Source organism: Poecilia mexicana, unplaced genomic scaffold, assembly GCF_051168715.1.
Source record: "Poecilia mexicana isolate PSO_F unplaced genomic scaffold, ASM5116871v1 scaffold_5, whole genome shotgun sequence".
Taxonomy (NCBI): Eukaryota; Metazoa; Chordata; class Actinopteri; order Cyprinodontiformes; family Poeciliidae; genus Poecilia; species Poecilia mexicana.
The window spans coordinates 3,860,599-3,875,908 of NW_028263374.1; the positions used below are offsets into that span (position 1 = coordinate 3,860,599).

At 49.9% G+C, this 15,310-nt stretch overlaps 1 protein-coding gene across 3 annotated transcripts in view; it reads right to left on the reverse strand.

Moving 5' to 3' along the window:
- Positions 1 to 152: 152 nt before the first annotated feature.
- Positions 153 to 15,310, reverse strand: part of setd5 (SET domain containing 5) — a 34,838-nt gene continuing 19,680 nt past the window's right edge. Inside the window, exons 1-23 of one of the 3 annotated variants that reach the window (XM_088005357.1) lie at positions 13,911 to 13,997; positions 13,589 to 13,718; positions 13,249 to 13,478; positions 13,085 to 13,143; positions 12,541 to 12,728; positions 11,933 to 11,971; positions 11,550 to 11,840; positions 11,300 to 11,448; positions 11,102 to 11,219; positions 10,898 to 11,007; positions 10,574 to 10,823; positions 10,407 to 10,478; positions 9,883 to 10,029; positions 9,405 to 9,788; positions 9,036 to 9,296; positions 8,544 to 8,661; positions 8,217 to 8,446; positions 7,857 to 7,913; positions 7,257 to 7,730; positions 3,096 to 3,355; positions 2,905 to 3,014; positions 2,735 to 2,823; positions 153 to 2,362 (exon numbers count right to left, since the gene is read on the reverse strand). In XM_088005357.1, the coding sequence (XP_087861483.1) occupies positions 1,886 to 2,362; positions 2,735 to 2,823; positions 2,905 to 3,014; positions 3,096 to 3,355; positions 7,257 to 7,730; positions 7,857 to 7,913; positions 8,217 to 8,446; positions 8,544 to 8,661; positions 9,036 to 9,296; positions 9,405 to 9,788; positions 9,883 to 10,029; positions 10,407 to 10,478; positions 10,574 to 10,823; positions 10,898 to 11,007; positions 11,102 to 11,219; positions 11,300 to 11,448; positions 11,550 to 11,840; positions 11,933 to 11,971; positions 12,541 to 12,728; positions 13,085 to 13,143; positions 13,249 to 13,406 (4,041 nt within the window). In that variant the 5' untranslated portion in view covers positions 13,407 to 13,478; positions 13,589 to 13,718; positions 13,911 to 13,997 and the 3' untranslated portion in view covers positions 153 to 1,885. Of the gene's footprint in view, positions 2,363 to 2,734; positions 2,824 to 2,904; positions 3,015 to 3,095; positions 3,356 to 7,256; positions 7,731 to 7,856; positions 7,914 to 8,216; positions 8,447 to 8,543; positions 8,662 to 9,035; positions 9,297 to 9,404; positions 9,789 to 9,882; positions 10,030 to 10,406; positions 10,479 to 10,573; positions 10,824 to 10,897; positions 11,008 to 11,101; positions 11,220 to 11,299; positions 11,449 to 11,549; positions 11,841 to 11,932; positions 11,972 to 12,540; positions 12,729 to 13,084; positions 13,144 to 13,248; positions 13,509 to 13,588; positions 13,719 to 13,910; positions 14,014 to 15,310 lie in introns of those variants that run through there. The other 2 variants (XM_088005356.1, XM_015006158.2) reach the window with 2 other exon arrangements.

Here is a 15,310-nt window from a genome sequence, read left to right on the forward strand (position 1 = left end):
GTGTTCTACTTTTAATTATGTTTTAATTTTAAGTATTTTTAATTTTTTTTTAGTTTGTGTACTAGAAAGGAAAGAAGTCGATAGCTTACAAAGCTGTGGAATATGAGATAACCACCTAAACATGACAATGACGAGGCTGGGTTAAAAAATACTTTGCTGTTATGATTATTTTATTATCAAAATGCATTACATCTGTTGCTTCTTAAATCTCTTAGAGAACAATTGAAATAGTTTCTACTATGATCTGTGGAAAAAAAAAGAAGAAAAACAACAGAAAACTTCTTAGAAAAACAACAGGAGAAAGAAAGTGGCGTCTGAAGGAACCCAGGGAGTCAGATCTCCAAAGCGTCTGACCCCAGCTGCTCAGTCAGACTCTACTGACACCACGCCGGGAATTCAGTGTACTAGATCCTCTCTCCATACAGCTCTATCACATTCTCTCTATACAGGTACACAGAATCACACACAGAGTCCTGCTGCTGGGTGCTTTCAGGGTGGATGTGTTTTTAAGGTGCTGCTTCGTGTTAGCTAGCAACGTTCATGTTGCTGTTCTGTCACACATTCATGGAATCTGGTGGGGGGGGAGGGATTACGAGGGAAGGGGTTGTAGTGGCCGGTGGGTGGAGCAGTGGGTGGAGAGGGGCGTGGGGGGGTTCCTCAGTCATTCAAGTCTTTCCCACAAATACAGTTCCCCCACCCCACAACTCACGACCACTTCAGGCCCTGAACTCCAGTCACATAAAGAGAGTGGGGGGATGGGGGGGATTCACAGGTCTCCTCCACCTCAGTCTGAGCGCTGCAGAAAACCGTCTCTTTTTACACGTCAGTTGTTAAAGAATAGAGAGAAAAAAAATGGAACAAATAAAGCAGCAGACAGAGAGAGAGCGAGAGAATCCCACAGGAAGTGCAGCTGCAGCGGTCACCACCGGGTAGCTGCCGCCGCCACAGCAGCTGGCACCGTCAGCAGCAGCAGCAGCAGCAGCTCCATCTCCTCTGGCAGTGAACTCGCTCTGCTCTCTGTCACATGGAATGCAAAGATTGGTCGGACAAATCCAGGCGTGTCTGCAACCCTGATCCCTTTGCTCCTGAACGGGATGACTCCAGACGGATGGGGAGCTGATGCGGTGGTGGTGGGCCCAACTGGATCAGACGTTGGTGGGAGGAAAAAAGGTTGGCAGCACCATGAATGAGGGGGAAGGAGGGAGGAGGAGGTTGGAGATAGAGGCCTGCAGCTGGGTGGAGGAGCGGAGCTCCCAGCACACCACCACTCACATGATGAAGAACGCTTCTGGAATGATCCTGGAGAACGCCCCGCCCCCACCTGCCTGTCATCACCCCCCCTCCTCTGAGTAAAACGAGAAGAAAACGGAACATCTGTCGGTTTTCGCCAAATACGCATGTCAGCATCTGACCAACCTGGTAACCATGACAACAGGAAGGCTAACTTAGCATTCTGTGCAGACATTGATGTGGAATTTTTTTCCTTTTTTGCCAAAGAAGAAGAAGAGTAGGAAAGTTCTGGGATAATTGGGAGTTTTCAATCCGGTTTCCCGTGTTTTCCAGGCTGCTTGCTTCCCGTCTCCCTCTGTCCTGACGTCCAGGAGCCGGAGGTTTATCTATGAGCACGCTGCTGTCAAGTTCAAGTTCTTTTCCTGAAAATAAAGAAAAAAAAAAACAAAACAAAAACAACAGAAAACAGGAAAAGGAGGAATCTGTCCAGAGTCCTGGCTGGCTCCTCTCAGGTCTGTACATGTGGCCCCTCCAGCTCCCTGAACCCCCAGAGGGCCTTTAGCTTCACACACACACACACACACACACACACACACACACACACTCACACACACACACACACACACACACACACACACACAGCTGAAAGAAGGTCCTAGAAGCTTCCTGACTGCGTCCTTACTCCAGGCCCCTGGTGGGGGGGGTGCTGGAACTGCTGGGGGTAGTGTGGGGAGGGTCCTGCTAGCCTGGAGCCGGCCGGCTGCCCCCCTTGCCCCGGGCTGTTCACCTTCAGGCTGACAGCCGCCTGTTGTTGACCTCCTCTAGAAGCCTGAGGGCCCACGTCTACATTAGTCTGTCCCTGGGTCCGTGGGCCTGGATTGGCCCCCTCCAACAGGCTGCTGCTGCCGAGGAAGCTTGTCTTTAGGTGGCTGCTGCTGTAGCTGGGGGGTCCGTCGCTGGTGGGCTGTGTGGGGGGGGGACTGCAGTAGGAGCTCTGGGGATCCTGGGACGGCCCCGGGTGGGAGGAGGAGAAGCGAGGGTAGAAGCTCTGGGTGGAGGAGCTCTGGAACGGAGAGCTGGCTGTGGGGTGGGTGAAGGACGGGCCGTCTGTCTCTGGGAGGACTTCTGCTGACTGGACAGAGGACAGAGGACAGAGGACTGCATGTTATCAGTGGAAAAAGCAAAAAGCTGCTTAGCAACCAGGAAAGGTTTCTAATGGCAGCAGATGCTCCCACTGGCTGCCGAGAGGGTTTCCCACCTGCTGTTTCTTCATAATACACAATATTCACATTGTTTTATTGTCATTTGAAAGATAAGAAAATTAATATCTTGTTAGAATGAAAATCATTTTAAATTTCAATCTTCCAGGTGCGAGAATACTTCGGAATTAGGAACTTTGACTTTCCGCTTATCGAAGGACATCTACTTGTTCAAAACGAACGGAGGTGAAATAAGGAATTGAAACCAACAAATCATTTTGGTGAGTGCTGCTGCTGGTCCTTACCTGCTGTGCGTAGAGGGGGGGGCTGTATCTGTGGGGGCTCTTGGTGGAAGCAGCCAGGGCTCCTCCTCTCCGCTCGTATCGCTCTGCATCTGGAGACGGAGACAGAAGCGTCACGGCCCCGTCCGGTTCGTTTCTTCCACTGACCTGAACCCCCGAAACTGCTGCCGCACCTGGCTCTGCGTCTGCTGATCCGTCACTCCGTCTGTAGACCCGATCCATCTTGATGCTTCTCAGCACGCGCTGGCCCTCCCTCAGGCGCTCCACTGTGGTGGGGACCATCCTATGGAGGAGCAGGCAGCTGTCAGAGGGGGGGTTTTCCCATCACCGACCAGAGAGAAACAAGAAGTGGAGCCACTCTCACCACTGGTTGCTGCACTCCTGCCGCCTGGGCTTGAGCGGCGCCCTGTGGTGGTCCGGCGGGCTGACCTCCTCCAGGTGTGGGACCGGAGCTGTGGAGTGTGGGGAGGAAGGGGGCTGCATCTGCTGGTAGGAGCGGGCTGGGTGGGGTTCCTTGCTGCAGTAGGAGTCCGGCTGGGTGGGGGCGACGTTCCTGGCTGCTGGTTCACCTGCTCTGCCGCTGCTGCCTCCTTGCTTCCTCTTCCGGTACTCCAGCAGAGACACCTGAGCGGCAGAGGGAAGTAGGACGCTCTCGTCAACACTTGCTGCTGCTACATCAACCCTCATTGCTGTGTTTGATGCCAGGCTGCCAAAATCCATCCCATGATTCACCCAGACTGTGATGTTGAGTGATGACAGGCCACATGCAGCACGGCTCAGGGCTCCAGTCTGAGAGAAAGGTTTTCAAACCCCGTTTCATGACCGTCGGGATCCACTGTGCGCCCCTGCTCTCGCTCGGTTTCTGAACGACTGGACATCACCACCCCTCGGCTCAGAACGCAAGCAACACGAGACGCACCACGGTATGATGCAACCACGCTCAAAAAAATCCACAAAAAACACACATGTCAACGTTCACAAGGGGGTTCAGGCACGCACACACCTTTACAACGAGAAGACTCATCCCAACTGGATGTCATCAGCAAACACGACAAACAAACGAGAGGATCAGGAGCGAGTGGGATGGTCAGACACTGACATGGATGGCTCTTGTCTGAAGTTGAATCTTATGCATTGAGAAAGAACCAGCGAAGGCTGAGCAGGAGCAGCAGAAGTCAAGAGTCACCACAGAGCACCAACAGCAGCCATTATGCTCTCGTCAGTTGCAAAAGTGTTTAGTAAGCCTCAACTTGCACAGCAGCAGTAGCGGGACTTTGTTTTTATTTGTCTGAATCACAATCTTGCTATAAGGGATGCAAAAGCTCCCACTCTGCTTCCAGATCGTCACATTACCAGACCACTAAGGCCCCAACATACTTCATCCGTCTGAGCGCATTTCTGCATAAAGAACAGCAATTAACTTCTGACCAATCAGATAACACTTTGAACAGAAAAAGTTCGACCAGGTCCTGGAGTTCAGCAGGTGGATGCCTCTCTGCAAACAAAACTATTTTCATCACACGTCCACATCAATGAGAACCGATTTTGGCAGTTCGGATGAAGTATGTCGGGACACCTTTAGGATTTGGCATTCAGGCACTGAGACTGACTGGTTGGTAGGAAACACTACTGTGGAGCCTGCTGTATAGCAAGCTCTATGGTCCACTCTATGGCCCACTGTAGGGTCAATGGTAGAGCCTCCTGTTGAGCTTACTGTACTCTGTACTCTTGGCCACTGTACAGTGCACTGTAAGATCAACTACAGAGTCCACTCTACAGCCAAATCTAGAGTCCAATGAAGAGCCCACTGTTGAGTCCACTGTAGGGCCAGCATTACGGGCAATTCTAGGGTCCTCTGTAATGTGCCCCAAACTGTTTCTTATCAAACCAGCCAGTGTTGGTCCTGTTGTCTAATGTGTGTGGAGGCTCCTGGAAACAGCTTGGATACTCCTGCTGACTGCTGAGTTCCTCTGGTGTGGTTCCTACTGGATGTTACATTTACAGTACAAACTTTTACTTTTGTGTGCTCAGATATTGTTGGCAATAATTTTAGAGCAGGCCAGGGACACTAGTGGCCTAACGCCACTGTGTGATGCGTTTGTTGCTCTGGGTTTCTGTCTTTGCTTTACTATCATTTTTTGGTTATGAACAGTTTTCGGTGTTAAGTGACTTTACACAATTTATACAGACAAGCGGCTAACTAAAACCAGTGAGGTTCAAGAGCAAACAAGAATTTTTACATTTTTCATGTTTTTGTCCTACATGAGGCCACAGCAAAAGATGGCTTGTTGCTGAAAAAAAAGAGGAACCCTCTTCCTGTCTGTCTGTTAAACGGATTTAAATGCTTCCCACGGCATGATGCTAGCACCGCCATGTCTCACATTGGGAAGTTTTAGTGTGGGTAGTGTGGAGCTAGTTCTAAGTTATGCAACCTTTTGTTTGCATTTTGACCTTCTTCTGCGCGCTGTTCTGCGTGTTGGCTGCGAGGCCTGTGGATCTCTGCAGCTCATCCAGAGATGTGGGCCTCTTGGCTGCTGCTCTGATTAATGTTCTCCTGTCAGTCCGGGTGGATGTCCACGTCTGTTCTCTCTCCATGTCCAGATGATGAATGATCAGAGCAATAGGATGTTGAAGAACCACCTAATCCTGCTTTAAACTTAACCCCTGACCTGCTGCTGGGTTCTTTGGTCTCCACTGTAATGGTTGTTGTCTCAAGAACCTCTGAGGCCTTTATAAAACACAGTAGTTTATACTTGGATGGAACCTGTTTACGACTTGGGTGACTTCTCATGGACTTTATTTAGAGGCAACAGAGTAAATGGGGCAGAATATATACAAATATATATAGAAATTAGGACAGTCAATGTTAATGGATGCAATTAATCGGAACATTTTAATGCTTTAATATTACATAACGCAGATTATTCAGACTGCCTATTTTGACCTAAACGCCTCAAGTGGTTACCTAGTTCACAGCATCGTGCGGGAGTGACGAGCGACTGCCGCCTCATCGCACACGGTCCATAGGAAGTAAATGGAGAGGGAGCTTTCTAAATTAATGCATAAAATAGAACGACTTCATTTAAACCTTCCTGAATATAAAAACATGGAAAACTGCCATTTTGCTCGGTTTGAGACAATAAAACTTTTTTTTTGACAACGTGCATACAGTGGCAGTTTTTGAGTTGCCCAGGGTGGTATCAGAAAGGAGTGAGGCATCCAAAAACTAGAAAAGAAAAGACATCTTATCTGTCAGTTGCCCCTGAACAAGTTGTGTGTAGTGATGTTGAGTACCGGGAGACTACAGTACCCGTCTACTGCTACTGCGAAAAAGAAAAATATCCTGCATATTTATATTTCAAGCCTGCAAAATTAGAAAAATTAATCCGATTACATTTTTTTAAAATCGATTGACATCACATATATAAATGCAACACAATTTTGTTGAATTCAAGAATCTTTTTCATCCCACTCAACACTGGCTGTAGTCTGTCTCATAAAATCCCAATAAAACACACATTGAAGTTTCTGGTTTTAAGCTGATAAAACAAGAGACAATCTGGTTGGTATTGATTATAATCTTTGAAGGTTACAGCTGGTGTTCCAAAATGACTTGCTACAGAAAGAATTTTGGAAGAAAATGATCTTCTGAGGTAAAACGTGACCTCCTGAATATTTAGCCATCTGTGACTGAACTACGTCGTTGGCTCAAAATTGTTCCTGGTTGGTTTGATTTCAAACAGAGATGATTTGAGCCGAGTGGTAGCGTCACTGGCAGGGCTCGTGCCGCGTGCCCACTCCGCCACAGCGATGCCGTTTGATACAGTAGCTATGGCTGTTATGGAGCAAGCACACACCGGCCTCACTCTGACACCATTCTGACAATCCATGAACCATTGGCCTGGTGGCAATGGATGAACCTCTCCACATGTAGATGGGTTGGACAGAGATGGATTGAGAACTCTGAAGTTGTTGGGAAGCTGGAGGCTCATAGCTGAATGTTTGGAAGAGGGGCGGGGCGAAGCGGTCAGAGCATGGGGGGGTGCTGTATGCAGATGCAAAAAAAAAAAACAAAAAAAAAAAAAAACAATATTTACATGCACACTTCTAAAGATGTAGTTGTAGGGAGCATATTCACCATATTATGTACTGGCTTGTTTTCACTTCTTACAGCTATAGGCTGGTATTCTGCCTGTCCTGTCAGCAGACTAATGGTATGCTGGTTGGCCCTCTGCCTTGGAAGAAAAGCGGAAGAGAGACTTGGCAAAGAGTGTCAAGGAGCATCGGGGTGAGGGGTGACTGAGGAGGAGGAGGAGGGAGGAAGGAAGGAAGGGCAGATCTAAAGAGATTCAGATACACACATGTAACTAGAAAAGGTTCCGTCTAAACGGACAGAAGTTCCTTCAGCAAGAAAAAGCCACTTAAACTGGAGAGCCTGGTGGGAACAGCTCATGACGTCTAAAACATTTAACAACAAAAGCTCAAAACATCTGCAGCTCCCATCACTGAGGTGTGGAGGACTTGCCTTCTTTTTCTGCGGGGGGTTGCTGGTGTGAGGCGAAGTGCTCCTGTCTGGGTAGGCCGCTCCGTAATGGCTCTCCCCAAAAGGAGACAGCGAGCCGGAGCCCACGTCTCCGACCAGGCCCTGTCCACTGAGCGAACTGTGGAAGGAATCTGCGGGAGAGAAAGCTCCGTCCACCTGGGAATGGTGGCGCTCCGAGCTCAGGGGATTCCCCAGGTTTGCGTTGAGGGGGGAGCAGGTGTAAATGAGGTTGAACTCTGTCCTGAAGGCCTTCTCCCTGCTTTTGGAGTCCGAGGAAGAGCATGACGGCAGGTTCAGGGAGACGCCGCCCGCGGATGACTGGCCTTGGGAGTCTTGGCCTGAAGCGGCCCCGGGAAAGTCGTCAGAGGTCACGGCCCTGGGGCTCTCCAGGCTGGACGGGAGGGACAGGTCCAGAAACGGAGGTCGAGAAGCGTCAAAGTCGACCTGAAGAGACGGCTGAGGAGGAGACGAGGCGTAGGGGAGACGAAGAGAAGATGAAGAGGAGACATAGAGGAGAACGGTGATTAAAAGATGAAGAACTGAATCAGCTGTTTTGTTTGGCGTAAAGAAATGTGAACATACTTCTGGAGAGATGGACTCTGGGCGGTGTACAGGCGATGCCTCAGAGGACGATATGTCCTACAGTCAAAGAGAAAGGCTACATTAAAACAGGATCCAACAAAACTCTTCAGCAGTCCTGCTCATTCTGGATGAGATGTTAATTTAATGTAAGCACAAGACACTGATCTGCATCCCAAGGACACCCAGTGATGCATTGACAAATCCTCCTAGTAAAAACTGTTACTGCAGATTTCTATGGCTCTAGTTTGGATGATGTTACTGTAACCATCACAGGAGAGACACAAAGAGGCTCAGATGAATTATTCGCTACAAGATGGCTGACGAGCCTTGCCAGACGCTCCAGGCTGTTGGGACTCTTACTTCAAACTGAAGCGGTGTGTTGCAGCGGCTTGTGGGTTGCGAGGGCATCGGGGAGTAGACCAGGCCATTGGGCAGCACAGAGCCACACGGCGGGTGGAGCAGCAGGTGGAGAGAGTCTTCAGGAAGCGGCGGCGTGATCGGTGAAAGCGGGCGGAGCAGGTGGTCCGAGGACGCTGGCGTGGTCTCAGCTGCGTACTTGTGATGCCGCTTTTTAAACGGTGCACCGACATCTGATTTAAAGAAACAGGATGACATACACACACGGTTCATGTTCGTAGCTCCAGAAGAAGAAGTGGGTGTGGGAGTCAAGAGGCAGCTGTGACCTACCACTGCAGAGCGGGTTGGGGGTGGAGCGGCTGCTGGTGCTCTGCTGGGAGGAGGTGGACTCCGTTCCGTCCTCCACGCTGTTGGAACAGCTTTCATCCTCCACCTGTTTGATCCATCTCTGCAAGGCGACAACACCGCCCACATGTCAACTTCTAGTTTTACAAATATGAAGCGGAACAGAGACTGATCCAGATGGGATGGTGTGTGTGATGTGGTCAGCTACTGATTTAAACAAAGGGGCGAGGAGAAGAAGGCCAGAGGCAGGTACATGAACTCAATACAGGCAAATGAACACTTTCTAAAGCCACTGTGATAAACTGGAAACATAAAAAAGCAAAAACAATGATTTTAGACATTTCACATTTTCAAAGGTTCATCACCACACCCCGATTTCAGGCCCGATCTCTAGTTTCCAGCTGTAATAACTGAAGCTAAGCAGCCTGTAGGTGAGCTCCCTGCACTGCTAGCCGTATGTTTATAGGATTGTCTGACCTTTTTGTAGCAGCCATAGGTGCCATCCATCTGCAGCGGGCGGGGTCGGCGCCTCTCGGGGGTGAACGGGGAGCCGAATCGGACGTAGTGTCTGGGGGCTGTGCAGATGAGTGATGAGTGGGACAGGCCCGGCAGCATGTTGAGGGTGGTGGCCAACACTGTGGGGTCTGTGGTTATCCGCAGGGGCCTCTCAACAGGCACCTCCTGCTGGAGCTTCTCCCCTCCAGGGACTTTGTCGTTCAACCACTCCGTGACGAGGTACTGATGAGAGACAAATGACTGCTTAGCTGATCAGGCAGAGAAGAACTCAAATGCTGTGACAGAGAGGTCTGAGTGGTTCTGATAAGCGTCATGCTAGCGTAGCCTCACCTTCTTTGTCTTGGGATAGCGCACACTGCCTTTGTGTATGCTGTTGGGTCCCTGGGCGTCTCCATCCAGGAGATGAGCTCCCTGACCGCCGTCTCCATGGCCGTGTTCGGCCCCGTGTTGGCACTGAGACCCTTCATCGTGCAGAGCGGCCCCCTGGTCTGCCACCGCCTGCGCTGAGGACATCGCTGCTGCCGCAGCGGCCGCGGCCGCCGCCTGCTGCTGGGCCAGGGCCTGGCGCTGGCGCCGAGCGCGCTGCGACGAGCTCGAGCGGTAGCGAGAAATCCGGCTCTTGGGCCGGGGCTTGGCAGGCCTGGTGGGTTTGGGAGGAGCGGGCGGGGCGGGGAGGGTGGCTGCTGGTGGCTTGTCCTCACCAGGAGGGTTCTCCTGTAAGGGATGGTGGAAAGACAACATGTTGAACCTGTCGCCATGACGATTGCGCCTGACAGGATTCAAACACTGGCTGCTTCTTTGGTCTCACCGTGAAGTAGGTGGTCCGGCGTGTGCTGACTCCCACTCCAGAGCTGTGCGGGACAGAAGGTGTCTCCGGAGGGTTTCCCGTCCTGTCCTCAGTGTCCCCCGCCTCGTCCTTCACTTCAGCTCCCGTCGCTCTTCGCCTGGTTGGAGCCTTCAGGCAGAGAGAAGCAGCATTCAGAACCAAGCAATCCAGCTTCTGAAACGGTTTAAAACCTGGCCTGGGCTAAGCGATGCTTGTTTAGGTAACAGTGACAGTAAAGATGGATTAAGCTAGTTTAATAGTTGACGCAGTGAACTGGGCGCAAGAGGTCCGCACCAATTACGTCGTTCCTTCAAATGCCCTTTGGCATCATGCCATTATTTCCAAATTATGATGCCCGCACCTCTAAATTTTGGTGACTTAAAAAAAATAAAAATAAACACATTGGGCCTCTAGAGGGCTGCTCCCATCACCGGGTTTAGAAGGTTTTCTGGGGGAGATATGCAGATGAAGCAGAATTGTCGGGAAAACAGATGAAAATCTCGTACTCTTTTACTACAGCCGATCCCATTTTCATCCACTTCTCCGTCTTCTGGTTTGACCTCAGTCAGCGTTTTCTCCTACGGCAACACATTAACACACATCAACACATTTACTCCCTGACACTTCAGCTTCACTTGGTGATCCAGACGTAGAGCCGGAGCTAAAAGCCCACCTCTGTGTCGCTGACTCCCTGCAGGTCTCTGCCCTCTGGCTGCTGGTCTGGGGTCAGCGTGCCGTTGCTGGCCAGGCAGCTCTCCAGCTCCTTCCTCTGGGCTTTCCTGCGCCGCGTCTCCGTGCCAACAGCAGGAGAGGGAAGGGCGAGAGCTGCGGGGTTCAGGAAGCTCTCCATGGGGCTCAGGTTGTGCTTCTGCACAGGGCAGTTCTGGTTGCCTTTATGGCAGGCGCAGTCCACCTTATAGTTACTGCAGGGCGATCAGGAGAGCGGGTTACAAACGCCCAGCCGCGACCGTGGCGTCCGCTGACGAGCACGACTCACCAGCTGCTGAACTCGTAGTCAAAGCCAATGGTGACCTCGGCGTCCTTAGCGATCTGGCTGACGGCGTAGATGCACAGGTGGATCATCCCCTCGGCGATCATGTGTCGGACCTTGGAGGGAGAGGAAACCCATTCTCGCTTTTGAATAAAAGGTTCAATATGAAAAAAAAAACAAAAACAAAACAAAACATGGGAAAAGGCTGACCTCAGCGTTCGGGGTGCAGGACCTCCTGATGAAGCGCGCGTCGTTTCCGAACGTCCTGGCGTCAACACACATCTCCACGTCGTTGAATTTGGAGTAGAACAAGACGAAGGGGTAAGGCCTGGAGGACGACAAGGGTCAGTGAGAGCAGAACGCGCCGCGGCGGCGGAGAACGGCTGCGACCGGCTGGCGACGGCTCACTTTTTAAAGAAATGCCCGTTGACTTCAAACTGCTGCCGGAGCATGACCTTCCCCCGGTACTCAATGATGAGCGTGTCCGCCTCCAGGTTCCTGGCTGCGCGCAGGATCTTCCTGTGTTTCTGGACCCGGGTGACCCGCCCCAGCTGGAGCTGCAACACAAAATAGAGCAGAGCTGCAGCATTTTCGCCAAACTCTCGTGTGCCCCCTTCTTCCCTCCAGCAGGGGGCACGGGAGCGGGGCGTGAGCGGACCTGCATCTGGGAGCCCAGCACTGTGTTGTTGCAGGCCAGCTCCGTGCGGTTGATGGTGTCCAGGCCATTTACGCACGGCTGCGTCTGCGTGTCGGAGGGCGGTGTGGAGGCGCCGCTCTCGGCCTTGGAGACGGAGGCGCAGGCGGAGCGGTGCAGCTCCAGCAGCGTCTGGATGTCGGCGCTGTACTGGTTGGAGAGGGCCTCCTCATACTGGTCCGTCCACTGGCGGATGCGGCTCTCCCAGCCCTCGGCCGTGTTCTCGTCCAGCACGCTGGCCTCGGACGTGGAGTTCTGCGCGAGAGCAAACAGGGAGGGGAGGGGGGGACGTGAGCAGGAGCTTCCAGCTGCGCAGGAGGGATAAGCGGGACGGATGCAACACTCACCTTCATCCTCATGGATTTCCTGGAACCCTGTCTGAAAGCCTGGAGACGAGAAGCCGAGGCGACAACAGTTAGAAACAGCGGAAACAAACCAGCTTCTAACACTGCCCTGATGAAACCAGCTGACTAGATTTCATTTATGACTTCAAGCGATGGACCAACAGAGTCGTTAATTGCAAAGTGGGAGGAAAAGAAAGAAAAAAAAAATCAATAAAAGTCTGAAAAGTGTGGTGTGCCCTTGTTTTCAGTCCCCTATACCAGAGGTTCCTCAACTTTTCCAGACAATGCTACAAAATATACATGTATGTAGCCTTTATTTATTTATTTATTTATTTATTTATTTATTGTCATGTTTTCATATTTTTTTGCTTTATTTGCATGATTTTGCTGTATTGTTTTACATGATGTATTAAACACGATACATCATGTCTTTAATACATCTTAGATATGCCGTCTAAAAAGCCTGTAAACAGCTGCTGTCCGGTGATGGAATGCGGGCAGCAGGATCCGCTGCGACCTCGTCTCGATCTCGTTGCTGCTGCAGCTCACACACGCGCGCGCACACACACACACACACACACACACACACACACACACACACACACACACACCTTGACTTTCTTTGGCTTGGGCGTTCCGCGGCCTCGCTCCGTGCTTTTCTTCCTTTTCTTGGATTTGCTCCTCTTGACCCGGTTGACGGTCAGTTTGATGCTGGTGGGGGTGTGCTGGGTGGCCGTGTAGGAGACGGTGGAGGGAGAAACCTCTTCATCACCACTTTCTGTCGCACTGCTCTCTCCAGCTGAAAATATATATATATATTTTTTTTTTGCACACATTTGAAAGTGTTTTGAATACCGCCAACAATAAAACTTTATTTAAAGGGATGTGAATAAGACTGACATGACAGCTGTCATAAACATGAAGGAGTCTTCATGAATGTTTGATTGTTTTCATGATGTGTCATTCAGTAAATAATGACACTTTTAATGCAACTTTACTTACCAAATGACACTTCTTGACAACAATAATAAACATTCATCAACATCCCTTCATGTTTATAACAGTGTTATGTCACATTCCTGTCAGGGTGATGTCAGTCTTATGCACACCCCTTTACATAAAGGGTTGTTACCAGGGCGACCACTCGAAGTGTACCTGAAACATTCTCTTGCTTTCTGTGGGCGCCCTCTACTCCTTTCCTCCTGTCCAGCTCCCTGCAAAGACAGTGGGTCAGCACGGGGCGAAAGCTTTCTGGGCAAAACGTGCGGTTGTGTTTGGGCCTGAGCTGGCTGGTTCCGGCAGCCAGACTGGGCGCTAACCTGCAGGTGCATTTGAGGTGCACGCCGTCTGGCGTGGGGCTGCAGCGGCACCAGCTGCTCACGGCCGCGTCCTCCTCAGAGGAGCTGTCGCTGTCGGCGGAGTGCTCGGCCTGGGGTTCGTGGTAATGGGAGCTGCGGACCATGCCGTTGAGGTCCATGCGGGGAATGATGGTTTGGGAAAGCGGAGAGGCGGGTGGGGTAGGGGGAGGGGGCGCGCCATAGTTGTGATCCTGACAACATACAACGGAAGACTGTTGCATCTTCAAACAACGGGGTGTTCAGGCAACAAAAAAAAAAGGGAAACGGAAAATGGAGACAAATGAAAATGAGGGCAAAATACCAGGTATGTGAAACAGTAACAGCTGTTAATAACAGAAGCGTCTGCGGGTTCGGCAGGCTAACAGCAGGAAGGACTATTTCACTTCGAGTGGATGCATTAGCGGCCTACAGTTTCACTCTGACAACAGCATCTTAACAGACCAAGTAAACGGGAAAAAAAAGATTAGGAAAAAATAGAAAGGCTGAGACAGAATCCATTAGTTCTTATTTACAATCTGAAAACATCACAATCGCAGCCTTCTCATTAAGAAAGAGAAATACAATAAACTACAAGACGTGCTACAATCAGAGCTGCAGATGAGGAAGAAGCTGTCTGAACTCACAGCATATGGGAGTCCCCGATACCCATGATTCTGTGCACTACCACAGCTGTGGTTGTTGTAGTTCTTCTCATTCACTGCAGGGCTTGCTTCAACTGACTCAGGGCTGAAAACACAAACAAACTTCATCAGGTAAAACAAGTCAACGCGCGCGCACACACACACACACACACACACACACACACACACACACACGCACACACACACGCACGCGCACACACACACAGTCTAACATGGAATTTCATGGCTGGCTTTCCCACAGCTGATTAGTGGTGGGCCGTCGCCACTAGATGGCACCAGAGCTCCTCTTCACTCCGACTCTGCAGCAAGTCTACATGTTGAAGGAAACCAGATGAAAGAGTGTTGCATCAAATCCCAGCAGAGGGGAGATAAGTCGCCATGGTAACCAGAGATAAGGAGGGGGCTGAGCCCAGGCCGGAACCAGCCTGGAACTGGGTCAAGAACTGGTCAGAACCGGGTCAGGAACCAGGCTAAAACCAGCCTGGCACCAGTCTGTTAATAGAACTCACTCTATTCACTGTCCATTAAGAATTGGCAAAAATAAGTGAACGTTTTCTTATTGGGATTTTGATTTATTCCAGAACCAAACATGGAGACGCAGCTTTCAGCTTCTAGGCACCACAAATCTGGAACAAACTTCCAGAAAACTGCAAAGCAGCTGAAACACTGAGTTCCTTTAAATTAAGGCCAAAATTTGTTTAGAGTTGCTTTTGAACCATAATAAATGGAACACTGACCATCATATTTGATTTGTATCGACGGTCTTTATGATGCTACTGGTTTCTCAATCGGTGACCGTATCTATGTTTTAATGGTGTTAAATAAATAAAAAAACAAAACAAAAAGTTATTTTTCTTATTTTGTGTGTTATTTGCATCAATAAATGTCAGTCAGATTCTAATTAAATCCAGTTACGGTGTGCGGCTTAGTCAAAGAAATGTTTTCAGTATGCGGTTCCTGAAGAAGCTTGCTTCAATCAGGAAGGTTTTTCAAGAGAAGAGTGGTGATGTGAATGCTGTGCCATGCATTCATAATCATAAATTTATCCAGAGAAGTAGTTAATAAACAGGTTTCATCATGATTTTTACCATTACCACAATAGTACCGCAAAACGTTGGAATAAAATATTTCAAATGAGGCTTCTATTCTAATCTATGATGTTGGTTTATCACACTTCAGTGTTTCAGAAAGTCAATTTAAGTATTTATCAAAAATAACACAAGTAAACAAAGAAAAATGCAGTTTTTAAATGAAGATGTTTGTTATTAAGGGAGATAAATAATCCATACCTACCTAGGCCCTGTGTGAGGAAGTGATCGCCGTCCCGGTTATTCTAGAGACAAAAGGTTTGGATTTGGCCATCAAACCTGACGGCACCGAAC